The sequence below is a fragment of the Pempheris klunzingeri genome, chromosome 17 (genome assembly GCF_042242105.1).
Source record: "Pempheris klunzingeri isolate RE-2024b chromosome 17, fPemKlu1.hap1, whole genome shotgun sequence".
NCBI classification, from domain to species: Eukaryota; Metazoa; Chordata; class Actinopteri; order Acropomatiformes; family Pempheridae; genus Pempheris; species Pempheris klunzingeri.
The window spans coordinates 17258159-17284700 of NC_092028.1; the positions used below are offsets into that span (position 1 = coordinate 17258159).

Below are 26542 nucleotides of genomic sequence, written 5' to 3' on the forward strand. Positions count from 1 at the left end.
CAAACGGAGAGATCAAGGTAGGGGGACTCCAGGAACAGGAGGGAACAAAGGGACACGTTCAGGTATAATTATGCTGGATATTTTAATCACCCACACAATAGTCCATGTGTATGTGTCTTTGCACAAATAGCACACAACAAGTGATTGGGTACTTGAGAAAATTAATTTAAAAAGTGAAGTGCCAAGCGTTTGCATTGACAGTAAGGTGAGTGTGGGTGTGACTCTGCAGCCATGTTAGAGGCACCGAGAGGCTACGCTTCGAGCTATATGCTGACATCACCATGTCAACGTGCTCACAGTGACAACGCTGATGTGTTGATGCTGAGGTATAATGTTTATATGGTGTTCGACCTCTTAATTTAGCCTGGCCTTGTCAGAATATTAAACTTTGATAACTAGCAATAAACACACAGTACAGCTAAGGCATGTGTGTAGACATTTTTCAATGGTTGCCATCCCTTAGAGCTATGTTGCTAGCGTGGCTAAAGTGTTAAACTATTCAGGCCCCGTAAATGATTTCCAAGGTGACGTGATTAATAACAAAATGTGTAAGTGCTCCATAAAATTATTAGATTCTCTAGGCTGCGTTCAACAGTGTGCCACAACCCAGAAAATGTTTTACAAGACCGTTAAAAGTGTGCTTTCACTGGACCAGGTCTTGGGATTCTTCCTTACCAGCAGTGAGCTGGAGGCAAAATGGAAATAAAGATTATGATTGAAAACACTCAGGTTAAGGTTGTAAGTGGATTTAATCATTGTGAATGACTCACTGGTCCAAACCTAATGGGTGAGCATTGTTTGCGAAGCCACACGATAAACAGGCTGACCACCCATGTCTTTTATAGGTAGGATGTTGGTAGGGGATTTAAGCAGCATGCACGCACACACGCCCACGCTTCCAAGCAAATGCACAAATATACTGGCCCATAGCTTGGAGCTGTTGTGCAAAGTCCCACGCTAACAACACAAACACATAAAACAGCACCACTCCTGTCATGCAGGCTCGATTATATCAATTTGCTCAGAGAGGGCAAACTTCCTTGTGAAATAACAGCAGAAACAATGCACCCCGTGGAGGTCAATAGGCTTTGTCCTTCCTGTACCAGTTTAACCTCTATGTGTCCAGAATATTTGAATGTTCTTTACCTGATATACAGACATTTTTAAGGAGTTTAGACAGTTTTAACCTCTCATTTGCCAAATAAAAAAAAAAGAAAGATGGAGTACAATGGATGGGGCTTAATTGCGAGCATATGTGTGCATACTGGAGGGACTCCAGGTAAAAGGACAAACAGGGTAGCAGGGTACGTAGATGATGTCAGATAACAATAATGTCTGCGACTGAAAGAATGCATGTATGTGTCCGTCCTCCTCTCTGGCTAAGTATCTGCAAAAGTTCATGTATGTGAATAAGAAAAGGAGAGGGGGAACAGAGGGAGAGTGTGTCTGCTTCTCTCCTTTCCTTCCATAAAACAGTCCCTCTTTTCTTTCCCCTGGCTTTAAGAGAAACCTGGTCCCTGGATGGGCGCCAACTTTGACGCTCACACTCAGCCGGCGCTGTTCAATGGCCCCTTTTGTTGTTTCAAGGGACCTTTTTTTTTCACGATTATCAACCCAAAGAAATTCCACACTGAGTTACTTCTGAATAAATATTTTTTCACTTCCCTCCTTCTCTGCTCCTCTCTCACTCTCTATTTTTGTTTCTAATTTGTTTCCAAATTCAGGGCTGCAAGAAGGCAGCCAAGGACAATGTGTTGAAGCGCCGGGTCATGTGGCTGCAAGTAGCGTTTGTATTTCCGCTGCACTTCACAATCGACTTTTTCAGTCTCTTCCTCTCTTTCTGCCTCTCTGTTTTCCATCTTCCAAATAGCCCTACTGCCCGCACAGCACAGCTGACCTCCCAGTAACCTCAAACCATCTCTCCAACCTCAGCCAAGAGCATTTACAGTCAGCAGCAGGGGGCATGAAATGAACTCCAAAATATCATAAGATGAAGCATTCAAGTTATCATGAATTACAAAACAAATGGCATACACATAACTGAATGACATCCTCCACGAGAGGGGAAAAAACTGTTTTACTATATTTATGACAATTTTAACATTTCTCCCAACCTAATTCAGAATTTTTTATCTTCAATTATTCAGTTTTGTGATATTACTAATAAAGTGCCTAGGTTTAAAAAACACTGCGGAGTGTAGAGAAGGTAAAAGTGTAGAGAAGGAGAACGGAGCTGAGTAGAGAAAACACACCACCACTTTGTTTTTGGAACCTGGTTCTCTGGCTCTAGCTTTTGGCCCTTCGCTTGTTTCCCCTACAGTACTCTTTCCAGCTCTCCTGCCCCACATCCCACCTTCCCTCCCTCTAAATCTCTCTGAAGTGCGTTAAACAGTTGAAGGCTGGTGTGCCACCGGTTCATCTCATGCCACACAGCTGCCAGTCTGTGCCAGCAGATGGCCCAGAAGCTGCTCTGGCAAAAAAAAAAAACAACGGCGCGAAAGATGAGAAGTGAGCGAGAAAGAAAAACAGGAAAAGAAAGCAAGAGGAAGAATTTGATTTTGGCTAGTTCTTGGCAACATGTGTTAGCAGGCACACATGTGACTCGTTTCACATGCTGTTTGGTAGGTTATTAGATATAAAAACAAATGGTGGTGCGACTTTGCCAGCGCAGATATTTTCTTCCATCCTAGGCTTGTCATTTGTGTCTTTTTCAGTCAATGTCTCTCCTCTCAGGAGAACAGAGACACACCCTCGTATTATTTAATCACAGACATGGACAATGCAAGCTGGCAGGTAAGTAATGCACGACAGGAGTGAATCAGGACTACACATTTGTGGTAATTTGGGTCTGTAACCTAATCGGAAAAGGCAACTGCTTTGAGCCACGTCCATTCCTGTGAGGCCCCTACATGTGTATTTGGTTCTGCTTCTGAGGCTGAATCCAAAGCTCTGACTCAAGATCTTAATAACACATCTTTAAGCTATTCGCTTCTTTCATATTACAGTCTCACTTGTCAGTGGTTGTTAATGGTTCATTTGTGCCAATAACTACAATAAACCTGTTAATACTTTTGGATAATTGCTACGCTGCAACCTGGCATCATTGGGTAATCATACTCTGAAATGTCAAGATAGTGTGAAAAAACACCCATCACAACTTCTCAGAGCCCAAGATGGCGTCTTCACATGTCTTCTTGTTATTGTCTTGTTCATCCAAAAGTCCAAAACTCAAAGATATTCTGTTTACTATGATATATGACAAAGAAAAGCAACAAATCATCACCTTTAAGAAGCTGGCATCACAGAATGTTTGCCATTTTGCACAATTTACAATTCACAGTAAACTTTGCTTCGAGACAAAAACAGATGTTAAATGACTTCTGTTTGTGTTTCAGTGCCTACTCACCACTTAATCCAGCTTTTGAACATGATATTCAGTATTTTCACCATGGGCCTCACCCTACAACTTTTTCCATTAAAACAATTCGCGATTACATTGTTTACTTTATTGTAGTGCTTCATGTAGCTTTGGCAGAAAAGTCATCTGGGCCATACTTTAACTTCATGTCACCAAAAGGCGAAGGCTGATCTTGGGTTTATAGCAGCGGGAAGAAAGTGGAACTTCTTTACAAGCACACAGCTTGACTCAAAGCAAGATTTAAACATAAATGAGGAAACCAGAAATGGAGAGTGATGATCCAACCCATGCTGTAAGATAAGATGGGGAGGATGGAAAGAATTAAATTAAATTAACGAGGTGGAGCGATGTGATGATGAAATGTGAGGGGAGAAGGAGGTGGGGGGGACGCTGTTACTGGGTCCATGCAGGGCCACATGCACTGAGAAGCTTCTTACGTCTTTGGAAATGTACTGATGAGAGGTACTGAGGGGGGCAGTTGTGGAGGTGCTGTGTGTGTGTGTGTGTGTGTGTGCCCAACGCACAGCAGCGGAATTAAAGAGCACCTAAACAAAACCGCCTGTCACCCCTGGAAAGCAACCCAAGTGTGCTTCTCATTTCAAAGGAATGGAGGGACAGAGGGCGGGGGAATTTTATTTATTCAGAAAAACATAACCGAATGAGTAATGTGTTATTAATGAAGAGGAGAGGAGGTGGTAGTGGACACAGAGGACACTGTTCAGGGCAAAAGAGGTGCAGGAGGGGGGTAAAATACTTGCACACATTGGTTGAAACTATTCCATAAGCAAATATGTCAGGAGAGTCTGTCAAATTCAAATAAGCTCCCGAAGACTAGCAGCTGAAGTAAACAGCTCAAGCGTGTAGCCTTCGTTTAGATTAATCAGATCCAGTTATTCTGGAGTAAGCACATGTAAGAGTAATTTATTGTGTTCTCTGATTTTACTGGCAGGAGGATACAATTTCTTGGCCTGTCCATCTATGACCATTTGGATGCAAGTGTGCAATTCATTAATGAGAGGAATTAAACAAAATAAAGAGCAATAGAACTGAAGTAACCATTAGGTGTCTCTGAGCGCTGAGGTCTGAATGTCAGCGAGCCCTGAGCAAGGTTCCTTACCTCACACGGCCTTTATAAGAAAACCGCTGTGGTGAGAAGTGATAAAAGGTCTGAGCAGCTGTTAGTTAGAAACACAAGAGGTAAGTGAGGGTTTCAAGTTTAGAACTCAGTGGTAAATTCTAGTGATTGTCACCAACAGCTACGGTTGTCACACTGGCGTCTGGTAAGCCTCAGGCTTCGTACAAAGCCTTCTTGTTTGTCAGGGTCCCAAAACCTCAACATTTTCACCCAAAATCGTCTCATGACAAGAGAAACATGAAAACAAGGCCAGTGACAGTAACTGGGAGCTATCATTGTTTCTGCGTTGCCTAAAAATCATCTTTTGTTTATTATTTCTGTTGCACTGCATGCAACTTTTGAAAAGCCAAAGGGCTTGTAATGTTTACAGTGGATGAATGCGGCAAGTTAGCACATTAAAAAAGTGTTAAAAGTGTTTAAAAAGTGTTTTTCTGATGAATTGCGGGTCTGCACATTCGAAAGAGAACAGAAACAAAGGTCTAACCATGCTTTACCTCCCCTTACAGCGACACATTAAAATGACCATGGGGTTTTTTAATCCAATCAAGTCACCGTGGGGGGCCATACAAGCATCTCCATGGAGGTGGGGGGGCATCAGCAGGAGGGACTGATCATGACACAGTCTGATCAGCAGAGTCCCCAGCACTGATTAAAACAATATTACTCTGCGTTTTATTTCCTCTCCAGTAGTAGTAGTATAGTAGGTATCAATGGTCGTTTGTGATATGCTGTAAAGAGTAATGAAACACTGATTTTATACCAGGTAAGCTCTTGCTGAGTCAGGCATGCTATTAAGGCATTATTTCCTGTATGTATTAAGTTAACTGCAGTGGCTCCCTGCTGTTGTAAAACTGCACATGGCTAAATAATTCAAAAATGGCCCAAACCTCATACAAACTACAGCTGTAATTACAGCTTTTAAATCCTGATGTAAATATTTAAATAAGAGCCATATTTGGCATCTGCAGCGTACATTAAAACTGATCTTGAACTGAGCTCGGGATTATTTGATGTAAACAGAACCAACATTACAACAACTAAACTGAGACAGAGCGTAATTTTTCCATGTGCTTGTACACTTCTTCTTCCAATAGGAGGCAAAACAGATCTGGCAAACATAGTGGCTGGTTTGACTTAGAAACCACCACCTACTCTGTCTCTTTCTTTTTTATTCTTCCATTTTCACAGCAACAAGCGTAGCATCCATAATTTAAAAGTAATGCACTGATGGGGAGCAAGCCAGCCACGGCCTTGGGGTCAAGCATTCAGACCTCTGGTACATCCCCCTTAAGGCACCAGCAGACATTCATCAAATGCTGCTGTGTACACATCCTGCACTAACTTTCGAACTCCACTTGCATCACGACTGTGCTGCATATACACATCTGCAGATTCCACATTGTTTGTGGCTGGTGCTCCTGTATAATCTCAAGCTGAGCTCAGCTATGCTGTAACGTGGGTGGGCATATTACGGATACGGGCGAGTGAGGAGAAAAGAAACATTCCACTCAAATTATGAGCGATTATGATATGAATAGGCATAACTCACATTTTGGAAATAAAGTGACAACACCTTTATAGATTTAAAGTAGAAATTGCCACTTCGGCGTGGAATACTGCATATTAATCGAACTGAATTGAAATTATTCAACGAGCAGTGCGGTGTGTGTGTTTGTGCGTGTGTGGTGAGTGAAGGGTGGCGACAGGCACGGATTATGTGCCTGTAATCCTTTTCATCACAGTAGGTGCTCATGGTGTCTCTGTGGCAGACAGCATGATTTACATACATCTCTTACAGGATGGGAACCCCTCCCCATGGGTTTGAGTGGATTAGATGGTACAAGTAAGTTTTTCTTTTGTGCATTCGTTTCTCAGACAAAAGTTGGAATAATATCACAAAAAGCTTTGCAAGAATGATGTGAGGGACAACAGATGCATTTAACAATTGCCTTAAAGTATGTGTGTGCACGTGTTGGTATGCCGTCATAATATGGTCTAGCACAAAGGTTGACTTCAGTAATCCACATCAGTCACACTAATTCCATTTCCCCTAAACACACATCCACATCCAAGTGTTCAATGGCAGAGCATAATGGCCGTCTCAAACATCCTGCTGCCACAGGGCTGAGGCCGCCTGACCTCTGACCCCTGCATGTGAACTCTAACTCTACAGGAATGGGCCGTCCACTTCCGGCCAACAAACACCTGTTTGTTTCTAACTGCTCTTAAACACTCAGAGGGAGGGGTGTGTTTCGGAGTGAGTCATTACTCTCCAACACACAAAATGTTGATCTGTTAATCCTGTCCATAGGGAGGGTCTGGACAGTCACAAGTGTCTGGGTGCTGATTAGTAGTGAGCTGGTGAATGGGTAGCAGACCAGGATAAGGCTGATTTTTACAGGCTGTTGTCTGGTAATTGTGGTGCTGGTTTACATATCCTGACCACTCAGGGATAAACAGAGACAAAGACACAGACATCCCTTTATAGATCTGAAGTCAACAGTGTTGCAAGCCCATTTGTAAGTGTGTTTGTCTCTGAGGTAAACTTTGACAGGTCAGCTTGTGAAAACTTGCACCTCTCCAACATGTTAAAAAATAAATAGCATTTATTAAGAGACATGTGGTCCAGACACGTCTTTGTGAAAGTCCATAATATTGTCAAAATGAGAATATTCCCAATATTACATTCAGTGTGTAGTCCAAACTCCAAACTTCCACGAACAACAATGAACTCAGAAAATCCCAAAACATGAGGAAAATAAATGAAAGACATTTCAGAAGAGGAAATTCAAAGCGAGATCACCCCTCCGTGGATGGAGCTGATGGGGTAAGAATTGCACACAGGGCTGCTTGTATGATTTGTGGTGCGGTTGGTTTGTCAAAGTTAGAGAATTGTCATATCTAAACGTAGCTGCAAGCAGGGACTGTTTTACAAAGCAAAACAAAAGAAAGAGGAAAAAAATGGATAATGAAAATGCTCAGTGGACCACAATGGAAGTCTTATTGTGTGATTTCTGACATTTTGTAGTTGTGTGTGATTTCATTTGTCTTATGTCAAATAAGCTAAATTAATTATGCATGTTGGCTTTTTGTTTCTCCCCTTCAACTTCACTCACGAATCTGAAGCTTTTCGGTAACCGATGTCAAATCTCAGATGCCTCAACTTCTTTGAATATACAATCAAAAGAGGAGTTTTCTGAAGTATTCCCATTTGTAGCTGCATTGCCAAGCAGCAATGACATGTCTTTTACATAAAAAAGTAAGTGCACTGAAGGGTCACTGCAAAGGATTAGCGATCTGACGCAAGTTTCGAGTCCATGCAAGCTGATTTTCATGCTGGGCTGATCAAGTCAACCAAAAGATTCATGGTATTTTCTGGTAAATGACAGGCAGTAATTTAAAATGTACACAATTTGTATTTCATGAGCTAAAACATGCAAAACCACCAGCCTGGTCCTTTAAGTAGCTCTTCACTGCCTCAGTATGTGGATGCGCGGCCACAGCTGACCTCTGTCCGGTCCAGTTGCAGTGACGGATGCCAAAGGCCACTTACAGCCCACAACTGTCCGGGGCTTGGCCAGGGTCGCAGCGGGTATATTTTGGAGAGAGAGGGTGGTGTGCCGGGCTGGGTGGTGCTCTGGTCACTACAGCCCAGTGAGAAACTAGCCACCACACAAGACAAACATAAACAGGGACACCCGCTGGGCAGGCTGACGCCGCGTGCCTGCGTGGGTGCCTGCCAGCCCGGGCTGTGGCCTGGGGGTGTGGACATGGCGGCCGAGCACCCTGGTAGGCACCCCAAGTCGATGGGTTCACCCCAGTGGAAAGTCTGCATCAGCCTGCATGGAGCCCACTGTGGCCAAAAGAAGGTAGCGATTCACCAGAACCCCCCCACCCACCCAAGCCATCACTTCCCAAGTGACCACAAGCTAAATGTATCCTCCGTGCGCAGCAGAAAATAGCATAACTGTGGGGAGGGAGAGGGGTGAGGGGAGGCTGATATAAAGACATAAAACTAGATGGTGGAGATGGAGGAGGGAGAGGTGATGAATGGGCAAAATAAAACTGAATTTATTATGGTGACCAAAGAGGGAAACAACTTAATAGAACAAAGGAATGAAAATCAAGAGCAAGATAAGGAGGATGACTTGATGAAAGAGACAGGAGGACATTGAAGGGGGGTCTGGAAGATGGATGGAGTACTCCTGAGAAAGAGTAAACGACAGCAGACAGACATGAAGAGAAAAAGGGGGGGGGGGGCGTTCAACCGCTACATATTTTCCCTCGTAAGGGGTATAATTTACACAAACCCACTAAAAAGGTCAGGCACAGAGCACGCGGTGCCAGCTCCATCTCAGCAGCCAATAATTTTTTTCTTCCTCTTTTTCTGTCCATTGCCGTCTTTGTCCGTTAGTCTCTCTTTCTGTCTGGCCAAGCATCCCATCCTTTCCTTCTATTTTTGTGGGACATACTCCAATCACTGTGGATTTTAGCTTGGGAGATGCTCGTGTGTGTTCATGTGTTATTCAAAGACCGTGAGCCTTTTAGCAACTTTTTTTCTGAGGCGTGTGGTTGGCAGGCAGCTGTGTTCCACTCCAGTTTCAACCTCTCACATCCCCGTCTTCATCATGGTCAAAACACAGAGAGACGGAGGGAAGAAAAGATTTGTATAACAGCAAAGGTGGAATTGGGACTGCGTACGAACCAGTAGACAAGAGAAAACAGAGGCATACTGGTGTCAGCATACTACAGAAGAAGAATTTTTTGAAGCGTCAAAGCATTTTTGAAACCATCTTCACAAACACCTTTTCCGGTGTTGCGAAAATTGCAATTGGGGGGGCTGCATCTGACAATTTTTGTGACTTTTTTGTCAATGTCTATCCTTAACACAACTACTTCATGGGTACAACCAAGTGGAATACCTTTGAAGAGAGACTGTGTGCATGTTTGTGTGCATATGTACAATTCATCACGTCTCAACCCTCTCTATAACTGTAGGCTTTTCACTCTGCCTTTGAGCGGGGCCATTCCAAACAGCTAGGAACAGTTTTGCTTGTGGTCAGGTGACAGTAGTAGTTGTTTACAGCCTAACCCGGGCATTGGACAACCAGACACCTGTAGACCAGGTGCAGTAAAAGTGGAGCAAAAAGTGGCTTCATAAAAGGCCAGATCATCAGTGTTCTCACAGCACGCAGAACACATTGTGAAACACCCTGATTATGTTATCTCCAGTCAGACTTTGGAAGAAACGTGGAAGTTGCCATATCTTAGGAGAAGCACAATGACAGAAGTCATAAATTTGAACGCTTGGTAAAAATAATAGAAATCTCTCAGACACGAGAAAGGAGGGAGTGAAAAAAAAAACCCAACATTACCACAGAACGAAGACAGAGGCACCTCAAGAAAACACTGTGAAATGACCTCTTCCTCTAACCAACACTCTTCAACAGAGCAGCAGAGTGTAATTTCCGAAGGCCAGTAGGTTGGACGGGGACAGATGTTCACCACTCACTTCAAAGTGTAAAGACATCTGTTGACAAAAGGCTGGTGTTCAACATGCAGAAAAGTTTAGAAGACATGAATGACTGAATGCGCTGTGTGTGTGTTTATGCGTGTGTGTTAGTTTGCAAAGCAGTTGGCTCGTAGCTGACTAAGGAGACAGCGCACGGCCTGCCAGCACACAGCTGTGAGTCCTCACAGTTTCAGAGCAGCAGTGGACCGTGGATGGACCACGATGGCCAGGATGTGTGGAGAACAGTAAAGAATAATACAGGCCACCTCGCCGGCGCATCTGTGTATGAATTTCTATCCCCATTCGTCAATCGAGCCTGTGTTTTTTTCCAGTCCAGTGCTAATAAAAGGTTTGCTCCCCTGAAACACCACCCAGGAAGGTCAGGGTGAAAGACCCAGCAGCTCCCCAGCTTTGTCCCTTTGGTCTCTAAGGAACAATTGGTCCTTTAAATATTTTCCTGCAACTGGGCCTCCCTCTTTCTCCGGGCTGGTCTTTTGGCCAAACATGTTTGTCTAAGGTGCTTTGTGAAGGAGCTGATCTTTCACCCTCGCTCCAAGACCCAATCCACACAGCTGGCATATAAAGAAACCCACTGGAAAGGAAAAAACAGCAGGATACAGTAAACATGTAGGCACAAAAACTGAGTAGGTACATCAGCTTTACAATGTCTGCTTTTCAGTGGCAAAACACTTACGAGAAAAACTAGTTCCTGGCTTAGAGAGAAAGAGGAGAGCTAATAGAGAGATGTATTCTCTAATTGAAGGCTCATTTAGTTTTTGTTGTGATCAATTGGAATCACTAGTCAGGTTGTAGTGATTAATCTGCACTCAACTGGCTTAAGAGCGACTGATTTCCTGAAAAGGAAAAAAAAGTGGAATTTATACTGTTTGTTTTAAAGTGTACTATCTTGTTAAAGTATCACCTCTGCAACGCTTGAATGCGTGACTATAGAAAGACATGGATGGTTACATCTGTGTGACTCCGCCTGTCAAATCCTGCTGAGAGATGATGAATACTGTTTGGAGATGGTCTATGTGTGCTGAAAAAGGAAAAGAAATGGCAGATCCGTCCAGGCATGTATGCTAGTATGACTGTGTGGCATGTAGTGCAATAGTGTGTGTGTGTGTGTGTGTGTCTGACCTATCCAGCTTGCTGGCAGGAATGCAGCCCCTCCAGCTCATGGTTGGACAGCTGTGTGAGAGACACCTGTGCCCCAAATGCCCTCAACATAGACAAAGTGCACTGGAGGACTGCCCCAGTGTTTGGGTTAATGAGGTTGTGAAATCTCTCATGCCCCGTGTCCTCACACACTTTTCAATGGATAATGGACTTTGACTGGAAACACTTTCAGGAGACTTCTGCAATGGGAGCTATGGGTGAGGAAATCCACAAACTGTATGGGAGACGGCACAACACGGCACACCACCCCTTCATAATCGTTCTTGTCGGTCTGTTGGTCTGCATCAGCGACTGCAGCAACACCGGCTGCTTCATTTTCACCCCGACGCCGCAATTCAACAGCTGCTAATATGAAATGGCCGATTAACAGGCAAAATGTGTCTTGTAGTCGGTGTATTAAGGATGTCGTTAACTTAAAACAGTAATCAAAATGAAGTCTGCTTTCCTTATTATCTTTTGTGGGCAGAGAAAAAAATGCGAGACAAAAGATGGCAAAGGCAGAATAGAGGGCTTACACTCCCAACTCTTACGGGACTCTACCTCCCAGCTCCTCGGTCCCCTGCCCCCCCCCCAGCTTTGCACAAAGCTGTCATACAATAGCTGACTGACTAATTGACCTTGCTGAAATAACGTTAGCTGGCTTCAAACAGAGGACATTCAGTTGATGGTGGAGCAGGAGAGTCCACAGAGGTTTCTTCAAGAGCATTCGGACTAAAGACCAACTGGTGCTCCCCCTGAGGGTCCTCCACCTTTTCTTCTCTTCTCCCACTTTAACTTGCTTTGCACAATGGGGAAATTATTTCCTGGCCACCATCACCTCCTCAACTCTCCCACCAATTACGTTTTGATGAAATTTTTAATCTGCTTAGGCCCAAGTGCACTTTCGCAGACACACACTCTCTCTCTCACACACACACACACACACACACACACACACACACACACACACACACACAACATTGGGCAGAAAAACAGGGAGGCCATGCAGGTGCAGGGCAGCTTTTGTTGTCATAACATTTCCATAGAGACGAGCAAAATTTGACAGGCAGTGATGCTGTTCAGCCCTTAGCCTGCCATTCAGCAACGCGTGCGCACATACACACATTAACATAAACACACATGTAAGTATAGTTCATTAACCTGCGTGTCTCAACCTCTGGCGCATCAACACAATGAGGCATCCAGTCATACCACCATTTAAGTAGCCAAAACACTCACATACACACACACACAGATGGTGAACATCGGCATGCCTCAGCACTTTTCCCATTAAACTAAGCGTGGCATATTACTCCTGCCTCACTGACACTGACATGTTTCCACAGTGTGGGCAGACAAATAGGGCCCACATGGGAAGTGACATCAGCCAGGAGCACATGTGGCCCACCTGCCACCAACCAACCAGGGAGCCTCTTTGTTAAAGAATTTCCCTCTGTTTTCTCGAATGTCCCTTTCAGACAGAAGGTCTGCCAGTGACGGACCCAGGATTGCTGGTTTCAATCATGGAAACACGATCATAAAAGAGATCACAACGAGCAGACAATCCATCTATTCTGCTCTCTCTATTAAACGATAGGAAAAGTCTGCTCACCCAAACTCACTTTGAAAAAAAAAACACAAGGAAAGCTGGGCTGGATTTGCTTTTGTGCCAGATGTGGATGAGTGCTGTGCTGATGTTACACAGACCATTTACACATGCGAAAAACTATTGGCTGAGATATTAAGCGATTGGCTTTGACATAATTATTGGCAATCATGAGTGGGTGTAATATTTGGATTTGTTCTTTGGGCTGAATTTGAAATGAAACGATGACTATGGTTTTAAAGTGCCAAGCACTACACATAATGGGCTAATTGGCTGCTCAAATGTTTCTTGAGCAGGTGTGTTTCACATCACTGATTCATGCACAATTGCATTAAGGTTAGAGCTAATTCTAGGTGTGACATTGGCATTGTTTTTTAATATTAGGTACAAAGAGGCCATCAAGAAGCTGATGATCACAGCTTGGTGTGTTTAAATACACTATTTGTACATTTTAAGAATAAAGAATGCACTGCTCAACTTACCGCTTAAAGACAGTGGTGGATAACAACAGAAGAAGAACAAAAGACCCTTTACAACTGTCTTTGACAATCAGCATAACCTCAGCGACAGAAAATGTGGGTTACAGTTTGCACAATAAATAGAGTGAGAAATCTAGAGTTCTGGAGCAAAGTGTTGTGGATAGATGGGACAAAGATCAGCATGTACATTACCAGAGAGATGGATCATGAGATGCTCATTTTTTCCTAAACACTATAATCTTTCCAAGAAATACCACCTCATTTGTCAAACATAAGGGGGAGGTGGCAGTTCGACTTGGTCACTTCTGACAGCCGTAGCGAGATGAACGCAGACGTATCCAGAAACACGTAGTCTGCTCAGATGTAAGCAAATGCATCTAAACTCACTGCTCAACACACATCATAATGCAGCAGGACAAGGATCCTAAAGCCAAGCCAAGAATTTTGTTTAAATTCTGTTTGGCCCACTGAAATTGAAGGAGTAAGTCATCAGATGTGGATGTAAACAGGAACTAATTTAGGACTTTATTCATAGTTTTGAAGAACATAAACATAAAATGTGTTGAATACTTTGGATTACACCGGAGGCTTCAGCCACTTTTGTTCAAATGGACTTCCATGTTGACAAAATCAGTGAGAGAGAGAGCGAGATTAAGCTAGTCTTATCACAGTTTTATCTTGAACTGTGTAATTTAAGGCGGTCTGTCTATCTCCGTCTCCCCCATGTGTCCACACATAAGAATTATGTCTGCCTGAGCAACTCCATCTTGTCTGTGCGCAGCAACATCGCAGTCACTCCCTTTGTGCTTTCATTATTCTTTGCGTGGCTATGAGGTGTGCGGTGACATGCTGCCAATCTGCAGCCGTCCCAGAGGCAGCAGTGGAGGCCTGGCTGCAGGGCAGGGGTGGGTGGGGTACAGGGCAGAGGAAACCATCCACTAATGGGAAACACACTTCTCTCCATCGCTCAAATTGCTCTTTCTACCACAGCGGAGAAAAGTGGCAGGCATCCAGGAGGTGAGTGGCGTCCAGAAGCGAGGCATGATTTAAAAACGGGAGCTCTGCAGTGCCACGGTTCTTGATTCTCGTGAAAGGGACAATCATGAGTCTTATAAAACACATGCATGTGTTGAAAGAGAGGAAGAAGAGGGGGTGCAGGAGAGAACGCATAAAACAGAAAGACAGTCTGACACGGTAGACAAATTAAATAAGGGAAAGGAAATTAAAAGCAACTATATGAAAAATAGAAGGCTTGGAAAATAACCCTTGATACTGAGGATAATAATATGACAACTATGGCAACCTTATGGATTTTCACATAATCTACTCCTAGTTTGGAAGGTCTCCTTGAACCTGCAATTGTGGTTCCTCCAGAAATAATATTCCCTCTCGTTGATACTTAATGGCAGTGTGTTTAATCATCTCCATTGCGTCCATGTACTGTGAATAATGGCCTGTGCTGGTTCCACTTTAGCCCTGCATCTCCTGCCAATCCAGCCCTCTTCACATCTCTATCAGACCCTCAGTTACTGGATATCTAGAGCAGGGAGCAAAGTGCTGAAATGGACTTGGGATGGCTCAAAGTAGTGTGAAGGCTTTTGGTAGGGCAAAGATCCCAAATGTTATTGCCAGTACATTTTTAATAAAAAGGGAAAAAATACATTTTTCCAGATGTTGGAGACAAGTAATATCTGCAGCTGCAAGTGCAAAGGATGGAAAGTGAAGTCTGACACAGTCTCAAACTCCAAAACAGAGGACGATTAGAGTGAGGTTCCAGAAAAAGCCGTCCAGTTTTGAGTCATTTGTGCAATTACCTTAACAGCATTAAGGCGTACTCAACTGCCACGTAATGCAGAGTCGCTTCCCTTGACAAATCATCTCCAGTTTAGTCTGGATAAAATTATGATCCAAACCATAAAAGAAAATAAAGGTGAATGGAAGAAGAGAAGGGGGAGGTAGGAAGGAAGGAGGTAGCAGAGGGCGGGAGGGAGAGATTTTTTTTTCTATTTTTCCTTCTGTGGCGAGTTCACACAAAAGGGTCCCTCTGATCCCTGGAGTGCTGAGCACATACCTGTGGGATGAAATCAAAACCCTCTGTGAATTATATTAAATATCCCTTGCCAAACGCTCCACATACTTCCATGTGTTTTTACCAGATCTGAAAGGCTCCATTAGGCTTTGCTCCACGAAAAAAAAAAAAAAACACTTAATTAGAATCCCAGACACCAGCACCTTCAAAAACTCAGCTCCCTCCTTACATTTCCTCTATGCAGGATAGAGAGAGAGAGAAGAGTGAATGGGGAGGGGGCAAATGGTAACAGAAAGAAAGTCTAACAGGTAGCCAGATAAGGATAAAATATGGATTCACTGAAAGATGATGGCTGTATTTTTGACAGGTTAGCAGGGCCCAAGAATAATAGGACTTTAGCTTTTTGTTCCTCTTTCGTGCCTTGACATCAACTGAGGACTTCAATGAGACGTTATGGAGTAAGAGAAGGTTGGGACTGCCACATGAACCTCCACAAAAGCCCATAAAAGCTCACAGAGAAACAATATCTCCAAAAAAAACAAAATTAAAAAAATAGAGTGGATTTCAGAGCTCCCTCCTCCTCCTTCTTCATCCTCTTTCCTGATCAAACTCCCCCTCCACTGAATCACAAACTGAAACCCCAAATGACTAACAGATTCCAGACACCATCTTTCAACTGTCAGAACGCAGAGTTCAGGTTCTTTGACAGAGCGTGTGCGGTCACATCTTTACCCTACACCCTCCCCCAAAGCCGTCCTGAAGAGGGGGTGCAGCAGCTGAACTGTCGACTTGACCCTGAGGATCAGCCGAATATTGTAGTTTTGCCTATCCTTCCCCCTTAAACATGAATTTCTGAGCTGCACCCAAGCAACAAAGCTCCGTTTGCTCTAAGAAAGTGAACTCAGAAAGGAGCAAGGTCAAACTATCGTTCAAACATTCTGTGGCATTTTTTTTTTTTGTTCTGGTTTGGTTAGCAGTGCTGCAGCTGCACCTAATCCCCACAGGAAAGCCTTCATCTGGGACTGATTTTAGAGCGCCTGGGCTGAGTGGGAGAAAGGGGGGACTGTTCTGTAAAAAGGCTGGTTCCCTTCTGGGGCACAGACCTTTTCTCAATCCATCTGATTAAAGGGAGTTTGGCTCAATTACACCCAATGACTGGGCTCTGCTCCCAGGCACGACCCTGGTAAGAAAACACACAGGAATAGATTGTGGACAGTCGATAGAGGGTGTGAGTACGTGCATCACACCTGGGGCACTCCCATGCATCTACCGCAAAACCTCTCTCTCGGCTAACAGCACAGTCTGTCAGCAGTGCTTGCCTCAGAGGGCAAGTTCTTTGTGTAACCCGTGACTGGGTCGGGAAAACAGTAAGGTCGGCTCTCCGGGGACAGGCTTATGTCCTCTCCAATTGGAAGAATGGATACCGGTGGGCATTGGGTCACAGCGGTCTGTTTTAATCAGCTTCATGCCAGAAAAAAGGCAGAGCAACAGAGGTACGTCATTATGAGGAGTAATAGAAGATGCGTGTGTGCTTCGGCCTACGTCTGTCCACTTGTATGTGTGTGCTTGAGGAGAGGAGGGGAAGATTGATAGTGACTGAGGACAATTATGAAGGTTAAGGCCAAAACTTTCTCTGAGGTTACAGTTTCGTCATGCCGAATCCTTACCAAATGACCCTCTCAGAACACGTAGTCAGCTTTATGACACGATTACAAGCTACTATGCAGGCGCGCATCTCTTCTCGGTGGTGCGGTGAATCTGTGTGTGTAGCCGCTAAAGTGGAGGGGTATGGATAATTATCATGACGTCTCAAGCATTTACACGGCAAGCTGGTTGCAATCGTGCCCACTTGTAAAGTTCACTGATTGCAGCTGGCTTGGAGGCCCAATTAAACTCATTATTATAATTCAGGTTTAGAGAGGGAAGAGCATGAGGGAGAGAGCAGTACGCAGGGCTTCACGCTGTTCTCCAATGTCCAGATCTGCAGCCTGTATGGAAAACGGGCGTGCAGTAATAGCTACCTCTGCACAGTTAAAAACACCCTTCTCAGACTCATCACCCTCCATCCCTCAATTTTTCAGTCTCCATTTCATCCCCGACCGAAAAATAAACATTTCCCCTCCATTATTCTCCATCCAAATTATATTCCACCCACAACCCCATTTTACTGGCTCACGCTCCCAGGCCTCTTTATGTTGTGACACTCCAAAGAAAACAGTCCTACTGAATGTTGTGGACGAGCAAGGCGAACCTGATACAAGCCAGCTCGCTGCTCCGATTACACACCATGTTTACCACGGCCCTTTTAATTAAAAACAGACAAGAAAAAAAGAACAAATCCATCTTTATATGCACCTCAGGCCTAAAATGACAGGGAGGAAATGCCCCACTCTGGATGTTTGACTTTGAGCTTCCTCAGCTGCTCATGTACAATGGCACAGTTCAATCCATCAAGTGCAGAGAAAACGGGAGAAAAGGTCTCCCCCCTTTGATTATTGCATTTTGTCTTGACATCTAGAAACATGCACTGAGGCAATGCTGAACTAAAACACAATCCGCAGAAAACCCACCATGATAACGAACCGGAAACAAAGAATTAAAAGCCTGCAGGCCAAAGGGAACTTGAGGACAGCCCAGTGCTGAAAGGAACAAGCTGAACGACGGCAAAGTATGGTGACTTTGCCCGAGAAGCTGCACCAAACAGTGAGATACTGGATAAATAGTGAGTGGAAGCAGGCCCAGACACGAGCCTCTAGACCCAAGTTGCATTATCAAATATTGATAAAAAAGATACAGTTAGACTAAGTAAACAGCCAGCGACAACGAACGCTTTGACCTTGCCTATTACCTAGACACAGGCAAGCCATGTTTCTTATCAGTGTTTGCTGATTGCAGACTACGTCTAGGAACTATTTAGCTCTGTGGCCAGTGCTTAGATGGATATGACTGATTAAGAAGTAGTGATTTTATTTTCCCCCAATTTACCTCCTGAAGCCTTGTTTGTTCTTGACAGTGTTCTGGATGCTTCCCACTGACAAGAGACAAGAAAGGAGCCTCGGCCTGAAAAGCTCAGATGGGATCTTGGTCAAAGCTGCAGCTCCATTTAAACAGGGCAAGAAGCGGGTTGAAGGTTGAAGGATAAAGAAGGTAATGTGGGGAGAGGAATGCGATGGTTTACATGCAGGGTTTTTACAGCTTTTTAAGAGTAAAATTCAGGCACTTTTCAAGGTACCTATACCAAATTTCCAGACTATTGAGGTCTTTATTATCACATTTAAGATTACTATGCTGCAATCCCAAAATATCTTACCATGATGATTTTTTTTAATGCTTGCTGGGGTTTACATGAGAGATTGTGAGTGTATTTCATGAACATAAAGGGTGCCTTACTGACCTTTTTGACACAAGCCAGAGCTCAAAAATGTATTAATCTAGTGCAGATTATAAAGATCTTGATGGAAATGTGAGGTAACAAAGTCCAATATAGCATCTGCTTGAGAGAAAAACAGAAACGCTGAATTTTTGTAATAAAATATATCTTTTATGCTCAACAGAGACAATAAGAAGGGAAAAGAAGAGTTGGGAGAGTGAAGTCAATATTGTGGCAAATAAGATGTGAGAAATGGGGAGGAAGGGGAAAAGCAAGGATGGCAGTAAAGAGCAAGGTCTCATCTGTCATTTGATCGCCTACCTGTTTTATATCAGTGCTGGTCTGCAGGCATCTGGACGGGATGTGGCCTTGGGAGTGATAGCTCTCTGACACACCATCCCGTCATATGATAGTATGATTGAAGTGATTTAATACAGGACATTCTGCAGACGGGTCAGCACACACCCAAGCAATTATGTTCAATGAAAAATCACAGTATTTCAAATGAATTATTATCATAATACAGGAAACCAAAGGGCTTTTCCCAAATTCAATTTATTAATTTAATAAATCAAATCTGGTGTGCCCTTCTATTAGTTTAAGAAAGTGTGGACAGACGCCTAGAAAAGCAGACAGGCTGAGTAAGAAGGCAACAGGAACAGCTTGTCGCCAGATGAGCAGGACAATTTGATAGAAATCCTCACATTGCAGGCGGATTCTCTTCAAGTTGCGCCATCATCACACCCGCAAAACAGCGGCTACAGACTTTGAGTAATCCTTAGCATTCCTCTATCTACGAGCAGAGACACCAGCAAGAAAAACCTTCCAATAAAATTAACTAATTAACACTGTCTTGTGTGGGTTTCAGCAGACAATTAGTTCCCGATGTGCTGTTTTGTGGGGAATTCTGCGAGCATCCAGTATGAATATCACAAGAAGTATTTGCTTTGGTAAGAGGAAGTAAAAAATGTGGCATCGGTGGCATCAGATTTCCTCCATTTCCATGAAAAGTATGCTGGCACCAAACAATGCAATGGATTCCAAAGAGGCCCTCAGACAGGCAACTATCTGTCTCACTCAAATGAAGGAGGAAGTGGAGGAAATAGAGATGAGTGGCGAGCAGAGCGCAGAGGGAGGAGGGAGAGTGGAGGTTGTTATTTAGGACCCTGCTGTGTCAACTCCTAAAAGTCTCACACAGATTCCAAAGGGAAGGAAAAAACGACATTCCTCAGAGACAGTTTCCCTTTGGCAGCCTTGGGCTGATTAAAGCGTTCATTTTAACACAAACTTACAGTGTAAATCTTCACACTTTCTGGACATTGCTACAACCAAACATGGACACATAAAGACTCTCAAATACCTGTGCCGAAGAGCAAATGTGGACTCTGTGCTGCCATAGCCTTATCACATAAAGGAAACGCAAAAGCACACCTCTGTATCACTCCCAGCGCTCTGTGCAGCTACCTCTCTGCCTTTTTACAGTAATAATAATGACAATAAATTTATTTAATGCACCGCAGCATGCTGAATCGCCTGTCAGAGTCAGGTATGCTCTAGTTTGGAATGACTTGGCCCACCAACCTGTTTATAATAGCACTAAAATGCACGAGCTGGATCTGACAAAGAAACCCTCACTCCCACCCTCTCTGTTCTCTGTCTTCCATACTTCCATTCCTCTCCTCCCTGGAGCCTGGCCACACTCCTGCTCTCCTCCAGTCCTCGGCAGCCACGTTTGGAAGAATAAAGGTCAGGAGTACAAATGACCAGCGGTGAACCGAACGGAGAAGAGCCTACTGCTGTGGCCCGACCCTTCGGGGTGGTTATAGACAGAGGGATGAAGAGCACACACATAAGCACACACTGTCCTCCACTAAGAGAGAGGATAGAAGTCTCTGTGTGTGGCTCAGACCCAGGAAATGGCAGGAATGTGGAGGGACAGTGTCAGAGCACTGAGAGGTCTGCGTGCCCGTGCAGCCATACAGCCGCAACGGACCTTCACAATGTGCAGCGTGTTAATACCACACACCACATGTCCAATCACACAGTGGTTCCACACTGATGCAGTACTCACCCGCTGGAAGTGCCGAGCGACACCGAGCTGACCGAGGAGCTCAGCTTCCTGCTGTCCCAAAGCCTCACCTCCCGACTACGCATCTACACACACAACATGACAAGTTAAGTACAGTAAGCACAGGTACACAGCGACATTCAAACCAACAGGTGAGACGACACAAACTAAATGAGACACAGAGGCAGCAATGCATGATGGTAATTCTCACTCATTTACACTGTCCTCCCAGAAGCAAAGGCCCATTGAACATATTTCATTCCATTGTTAACATTTTCTGATGACACTATAAGATGAACAAATTTCACATTTAGATCTTGGATACTTAAAATAGCAGAAAGTAAGTGTCGCAGGCTTTTCTGACAAGCTGTCCAAAGGAGTTTCTTACCATATCAAAGCCAGTGGTGAGCAAAAGGTCGTCTTTGGTCCACAAAATGCGTGAATCCTTGTTGCTCTGAAGGCTCTTGGCACTCTACGGGACAAACAATGCAAAATTTCACTCAATTTCAATCTCACTACTACTTAATCCAAACTTCTTCAGAGAGTCGGTGTCTCTATGATGAACCCTAAATCTAAACACAACCTCGAGGTATAGTTCAAGATAACGACCGAGGTGACGAGTGAGTGATTTGAAGGGAAGAGAAAAAGACGGCGAAAGGAAGGAAGACAGACGGGACTATTCCCAGGAGCCTCTGACAGATCCCTGTGGTTGGACAGAACGGGACTTGTCCCATGAAAGGGCTGCTTGTTATTGTTGATGTAGCAGACAAGGCGACTTCTGCCCCGAGTGCATCTTAGATTACCAAACTGTGACACTGCGTCTGTGTGTGTGTGTGTTAATGGTTGAGACTTTGTTACGCGGTTTCCATGAGCAATATGTGTCAAAACAGCACTGCCGTGTTGGATTTGATGGGTGGTCTTCAAATACAAATGATGCATGTTGTCAGAGGCTGCAAGTGTTGAAATGAGAGAATGTGCATGTTTGCAAAGACAACACGTAAAAGATGAGCAAGAGGCATGTGGAGGGGCACAGGTGAGTAAGTTAAGGTGCTGGATTTTGTACACATTGTACTAAACACTGTAGTGCTATTCAAACAAGCCATAGATGTAATGTAATTACAAAGGTGAGGACAAAAGAAGAGACTAGATGCACTGTGCTGCCTCCCAGATTGTCAATAAACTACTTAAAAGTGTAATTCCAGGACATCCAGGGTTTTAAAAAACGCTATTTAGAGCTTATCTGTCAGGTCTTAACTGTCTGCAATGTCTCACAGTCACAGTCAGTGAGCCGCTTGGTATCTGTGTACTAATACTAGAGTTACACTGAGCTTTCCCATGAGGCCGGGAGGTCAGCAATGACGTTTCCATGGAGCACGAGCCATCAGCCCCTCAGCCCGATGTGTCTCCCCAAATTGTTGTTGTCATTTTTACGGCCACGCTAACCCTGAGGATCGTGGCTGAACGTCTGTGTACGGCAAGACGGCAGAGGCTTATTTTCACAACCTCTCAACAGAGCGTGCTTCCTCACTCTCGTGTCACCGTTAAATCGCCACAGATGACAAATTGTAAAAACAAATGGGGAGAACTTGAGCTGCCGTGTTGCACCCCTGAGCACGAGGTAGCTTACAGGGTAACAGGGATCTGCACTAAAACCTGCATTAGGACTATGTTGGAGTCCGGTGGGCACTTGCCAAATCTACAACTTGAAGCTGACGTTTGGACAATTAGAGATGAATACAGACATAAAATCCAGTTTGAGAAGCACAGCTGTGCATACAGGGACACACACATGTGGGCCCTATCAATTCTAACTGAAACCTCACTTCCTTTGCTCCCCTTTGTGACGTCACTCTCGCCACATGCTCGGCCTGGTGGTTTGAGACTCGACTGCTGAGAGGGAAAACTGGAGTGTCTGGTCATTTAAATTTCTTTAAACTGTCAAAATCAAGCTTTTCATCGCTGCTCGCTCTTCCCAAAACCTCTCCAGGGTGCTTCTTTCTCCAGTAAATGACAGACATATGTTAGCTTGCTCCGGGTGAAGCAGGAGTTCTAGGGACAGAGGAAAATAGAGGATAAGGGTGGTCATCTTTAGTCTCTGAAAGTGCTGTTTTATTGATTTCAATAAAAAGGAATTCTAACAGTTCACTCCCTTCCCCATAGGAGTACTGAAATTGGATCTTAATTTGTTTTGTAGATATAGCAATGTAGAAATGAGGCACAGATTTGAGGATAAAAAGCAGTAACTCAGGGCAGTGACTAAGAATCTCAGAAAATCATGTCCTAAAAAAGTTTTTCCAGTTTGTGCACTGTTGTAACTAAACAATACCCAAGTGACATTTGGACAGCAGGTGACTGGCTTGCAAATAATTCAAATACAATATGTAAAAATCAGTTTTAACAAAGCTAGACGGGCGGTCTCCCCTGCTTTAATTACAAATATATATCAAAAGAATAACAAAAAGGCAATGTTTCAACACATAACTGCCCTAAATTTAACTCTTCACTCTTCCATCTCTGTTTCTGTACAATTAAAAAAAAAGATAGAACTCGTAAATTAGCTTTAGAGGTGTTAGTAAGTGGATTTTTTTTTACTTTGGAATGAGCAGAGGTCTCAATCTCTTTATTCAAACTTTCAGAAAGAAAGAAAATCAATTCTTTAAATTCTTTAAACTATGCCAGGCTGCATACCACACATATAAACCATCAACTCTAAATGTTAAGTTTGATAATTTCCCAAAATGTTCGACCTTTCTGACAAATGTAAAGCTCGGGCCAAGACTCCTGTGCTGGAAGCATCGCTGTCAGTGAAGCAGGACGAGCTATAAGTCACATGCAGTCGTATGTGCGCTTATAGGCCACACTGGTGGTTAAAACCAAATTTATTGTTCTCGGGTATGAGGGAACTTGACATTGTTACATATGTTTAGATCTCATGCCAACATCAAATAACGGTTTTAAAAAAGGAAATTCTCAGATGTGCACTTCTACACCTCTCTCAGGGATGATACATCTTTGTCCATACCAGCGTTTTATCTGACACCATCTGTATGCAATATAGATGTTTTCTGGCTCCTGGGATGCTCCCAAATAGCTTTATCCACTAAGAGGGATTACAAAACACTCTACTGACCTGGCTCTGAAACACATTTCTGAAGCCTCGCTACCAAAGCACTGACAGAGTTGATAATAAGTCCTGGATTGAATAAACACTTAAGTCGTGACTCAAGATCATTTTTCAGCCGGCAGTCAGCCGGTATGCCTCGTGCAGGTAACTGAGCTTATATTTGCCTTGATAAGTCCCTGCAAGTGAGCCGGTTGAAAAATAGCCCAGATGCACGAGAGAGGTCCAGAGTAAACTAAGACCTCCAAAAAAGTAATAGATCAGAAAAGAGCAGGGGAAGGAGAAAGGCTAAAGCCGGCACAGTATAAACAGACACAGAGAAAATTCATTGCCATTGAGCTGTTCATCACCGGCACCACTGGCTGATTTCCTTCCACGGGCAAGACAATGCAGAGTTGGTACTCTGACCAAACTAGGAACAAGTTGAGCTCTGACTATTTTAATCCTGTCAGGCTCTGTTAAACACTGGGACTGCTTTTAGGAGCCACATGTCTGATTCATATTTCTGGCTAGCGGCAGGAAATTCTTATTGAGTTCATATTACATGGAAGAGTAAACAGCACAAATTCTGCATCATCACTTTTTTTTGTCGTGCTCAGCCATTCTGATCTATTGGATCAAGAAGAAGAAGAAGAAGAAGAAGTAAAACAATGCAGGGTCGTCAGGCAAAAAGCTTGAACAAGACTTAACCGACATCCGGCTAAAAAAGGCAATAGGGACTCAACAGAAGCTTCATAATGTGGCCCTTGTTATCCTGTCTATGTGGGAGGAGTGTGGGAGGACAAAAAGACAAATTTCTCTTACAGGGGATCAATAAATAAAAAAAAACAACACTAAAAATATATATCACCTTTCTGTGAACCAGCACTGGAGCTGGAGTTTTACCATTACAGCATCCCTAAGGCCTTCACTACGCTGCCTGAGCCAACCAGCTCCAGGGCTCGAGGCAAATAAACCAGCCTGACGTCTCTCACGGCAGACAGCTATACATGCTCCACAGATCACGCCGCCATGATGTCATCCTTCACCCGGATATGAAGGCACGTGCAGCGTTGACCCATTTGACAAAGATGTCATCTGGGCTTGGCGGCTAGAGCGATAAAAGTGCATTTGAGGATTAGGGGTTTGTGCTTGGCCTCTGCTCACCTTTTCCCAATAAACAGTGTTTGAGCTTAGGGGAGCGTTACGCAGCCGTCAGAGAGCTACATTACTACTAACACCCCGGGGCAGCCAGAGGACACAACATCTGGACCTTGTGTGTGTGTGTATATAAATGTTGCCAAACAGTATCTCGTCTCTGCAGTCATAAATTTAACTCAAATCCCATTCACCTAGAGCGCTCCCTCCTCTCGGCTGAACCTTACCGACATACTACAAATCGATCATGACACACTTGAAAACGGGGAGAGGGGGGAGTGGGATAAGAAAAAGAAGAAAAATAAGACAAATGTTTTCCTTAGCAGCTGAACAAAGGATCCAAGCTGGTGGAATTCACAGAGAAGGGCAGAGAGAAAAGAGAAATGACTTGACAGAATACGCAGAGGAGGTGTAAAGAATCAGTTACACCTGTTTGAGTGACTGCCTAGCACACGCACGATAAAGGAAGTAGAGGAAATGACATCACATCTGGGAAAAGCATATTACCAACACAGGTGTCTGCATCAAGATGTGGGAAAATATTTTTTCAGACCACTAAATAGTGTGAAAGTAATGAATTAGGTCTCATAATTGGAAAGCGAGAGCGCTCAAGAAGAATAAAAAGAGAGGATGAAAGCGTTGCTGGCTGTGATAATGCAAGTCAAACTCAAATGACACCAAGCAGGGTTCACGCTACGGTTAAACACTTTGCAGACGGAGATGCAGACAGAGGAAAATGCCAGTCAGCAGTCTGGCCAATTATGGTTTTATAGGTCTATTAAATATCCTCTCCCAATATAAACAAATGAGGATCACTCCATCTCCTTCTGTGCTGCTCCTCCTGCTATTTAACTTCTGAACTTCAACAGACGGCGCGCACATCTGTGTCACTCACGGAGAATGTTGATTCGCCCACCGGGACGAATATCAGGTGTCTGTGTGCACATATGGGAACTATCACAATCTCTGCATCTCCCTCTGTCTCTCCGACTGCCTCTCTTTCCGTCAGTGTTTGCACCTCACTGGGTATCAGCTAAAAAGGGGGGCAATTATTCAACAACGAGTGCCAGCGGTGCAGAAGTTAATTTAGTGTGCTGAAAGATCGCGTGCTTATTTTCCCAACTTCATCTAGTCTTATTATACAGTATAACAGCAGTCAGGTAATGTGTGTTCAGAGTAGATAAATGTCATTAATATACTCCTGCTCATTCTCACAGGCCCGTTTTTCTAAAAATGGGCAAAATATCAGCTACTCAGGACCAGTGTTGGACTTTTTTGAAAGACTAGTTAAACATTTTGGGAAATATGTGCGTAGATGGATGCCACTCTTATGTCTCCGCTGTTAGTTAGATATGAAGGTACAGACAGCAGACTGACTAGCTTAGCTTAGCATGACAAACTGAAACCAGAGGGAAATGGCTAGCCTGGCACAAAATCCCACTATCAACAACTAAACCTCAGTTTAGATACTTTTCCTCCATGTTGTGTCCCCACCTTATTGCATCTCAT

General features: G+C 43.9%; 1 protein-coding gene across 1 annotated transcript in view; it reads right to left on the reverse strand.

Annotated features, from left to right (window-relative positions):
- coro7 (coronin 7) overlaps window positions 1-26542 on the reverse strand; it is a 103362-nt gene that overhangs the window by 51739 nt on the left and 25081 nt on the right. The window contains exons 8-9 of the mRNA XM_070847231.1: window positions 21164-21247; window positions 20779-20861 (exon numbers count right to left, since the gene is read on the reverse strand). Of these exons, the coding sequence (XP_070703332.1) occupies window positions 20779-20861; window positions 21164-21247 (167 nt within the window). The remainder of the gene's footprint in view (window positions 1-20778; window positions 20862-21163; window positions 21248-26542) is intronic.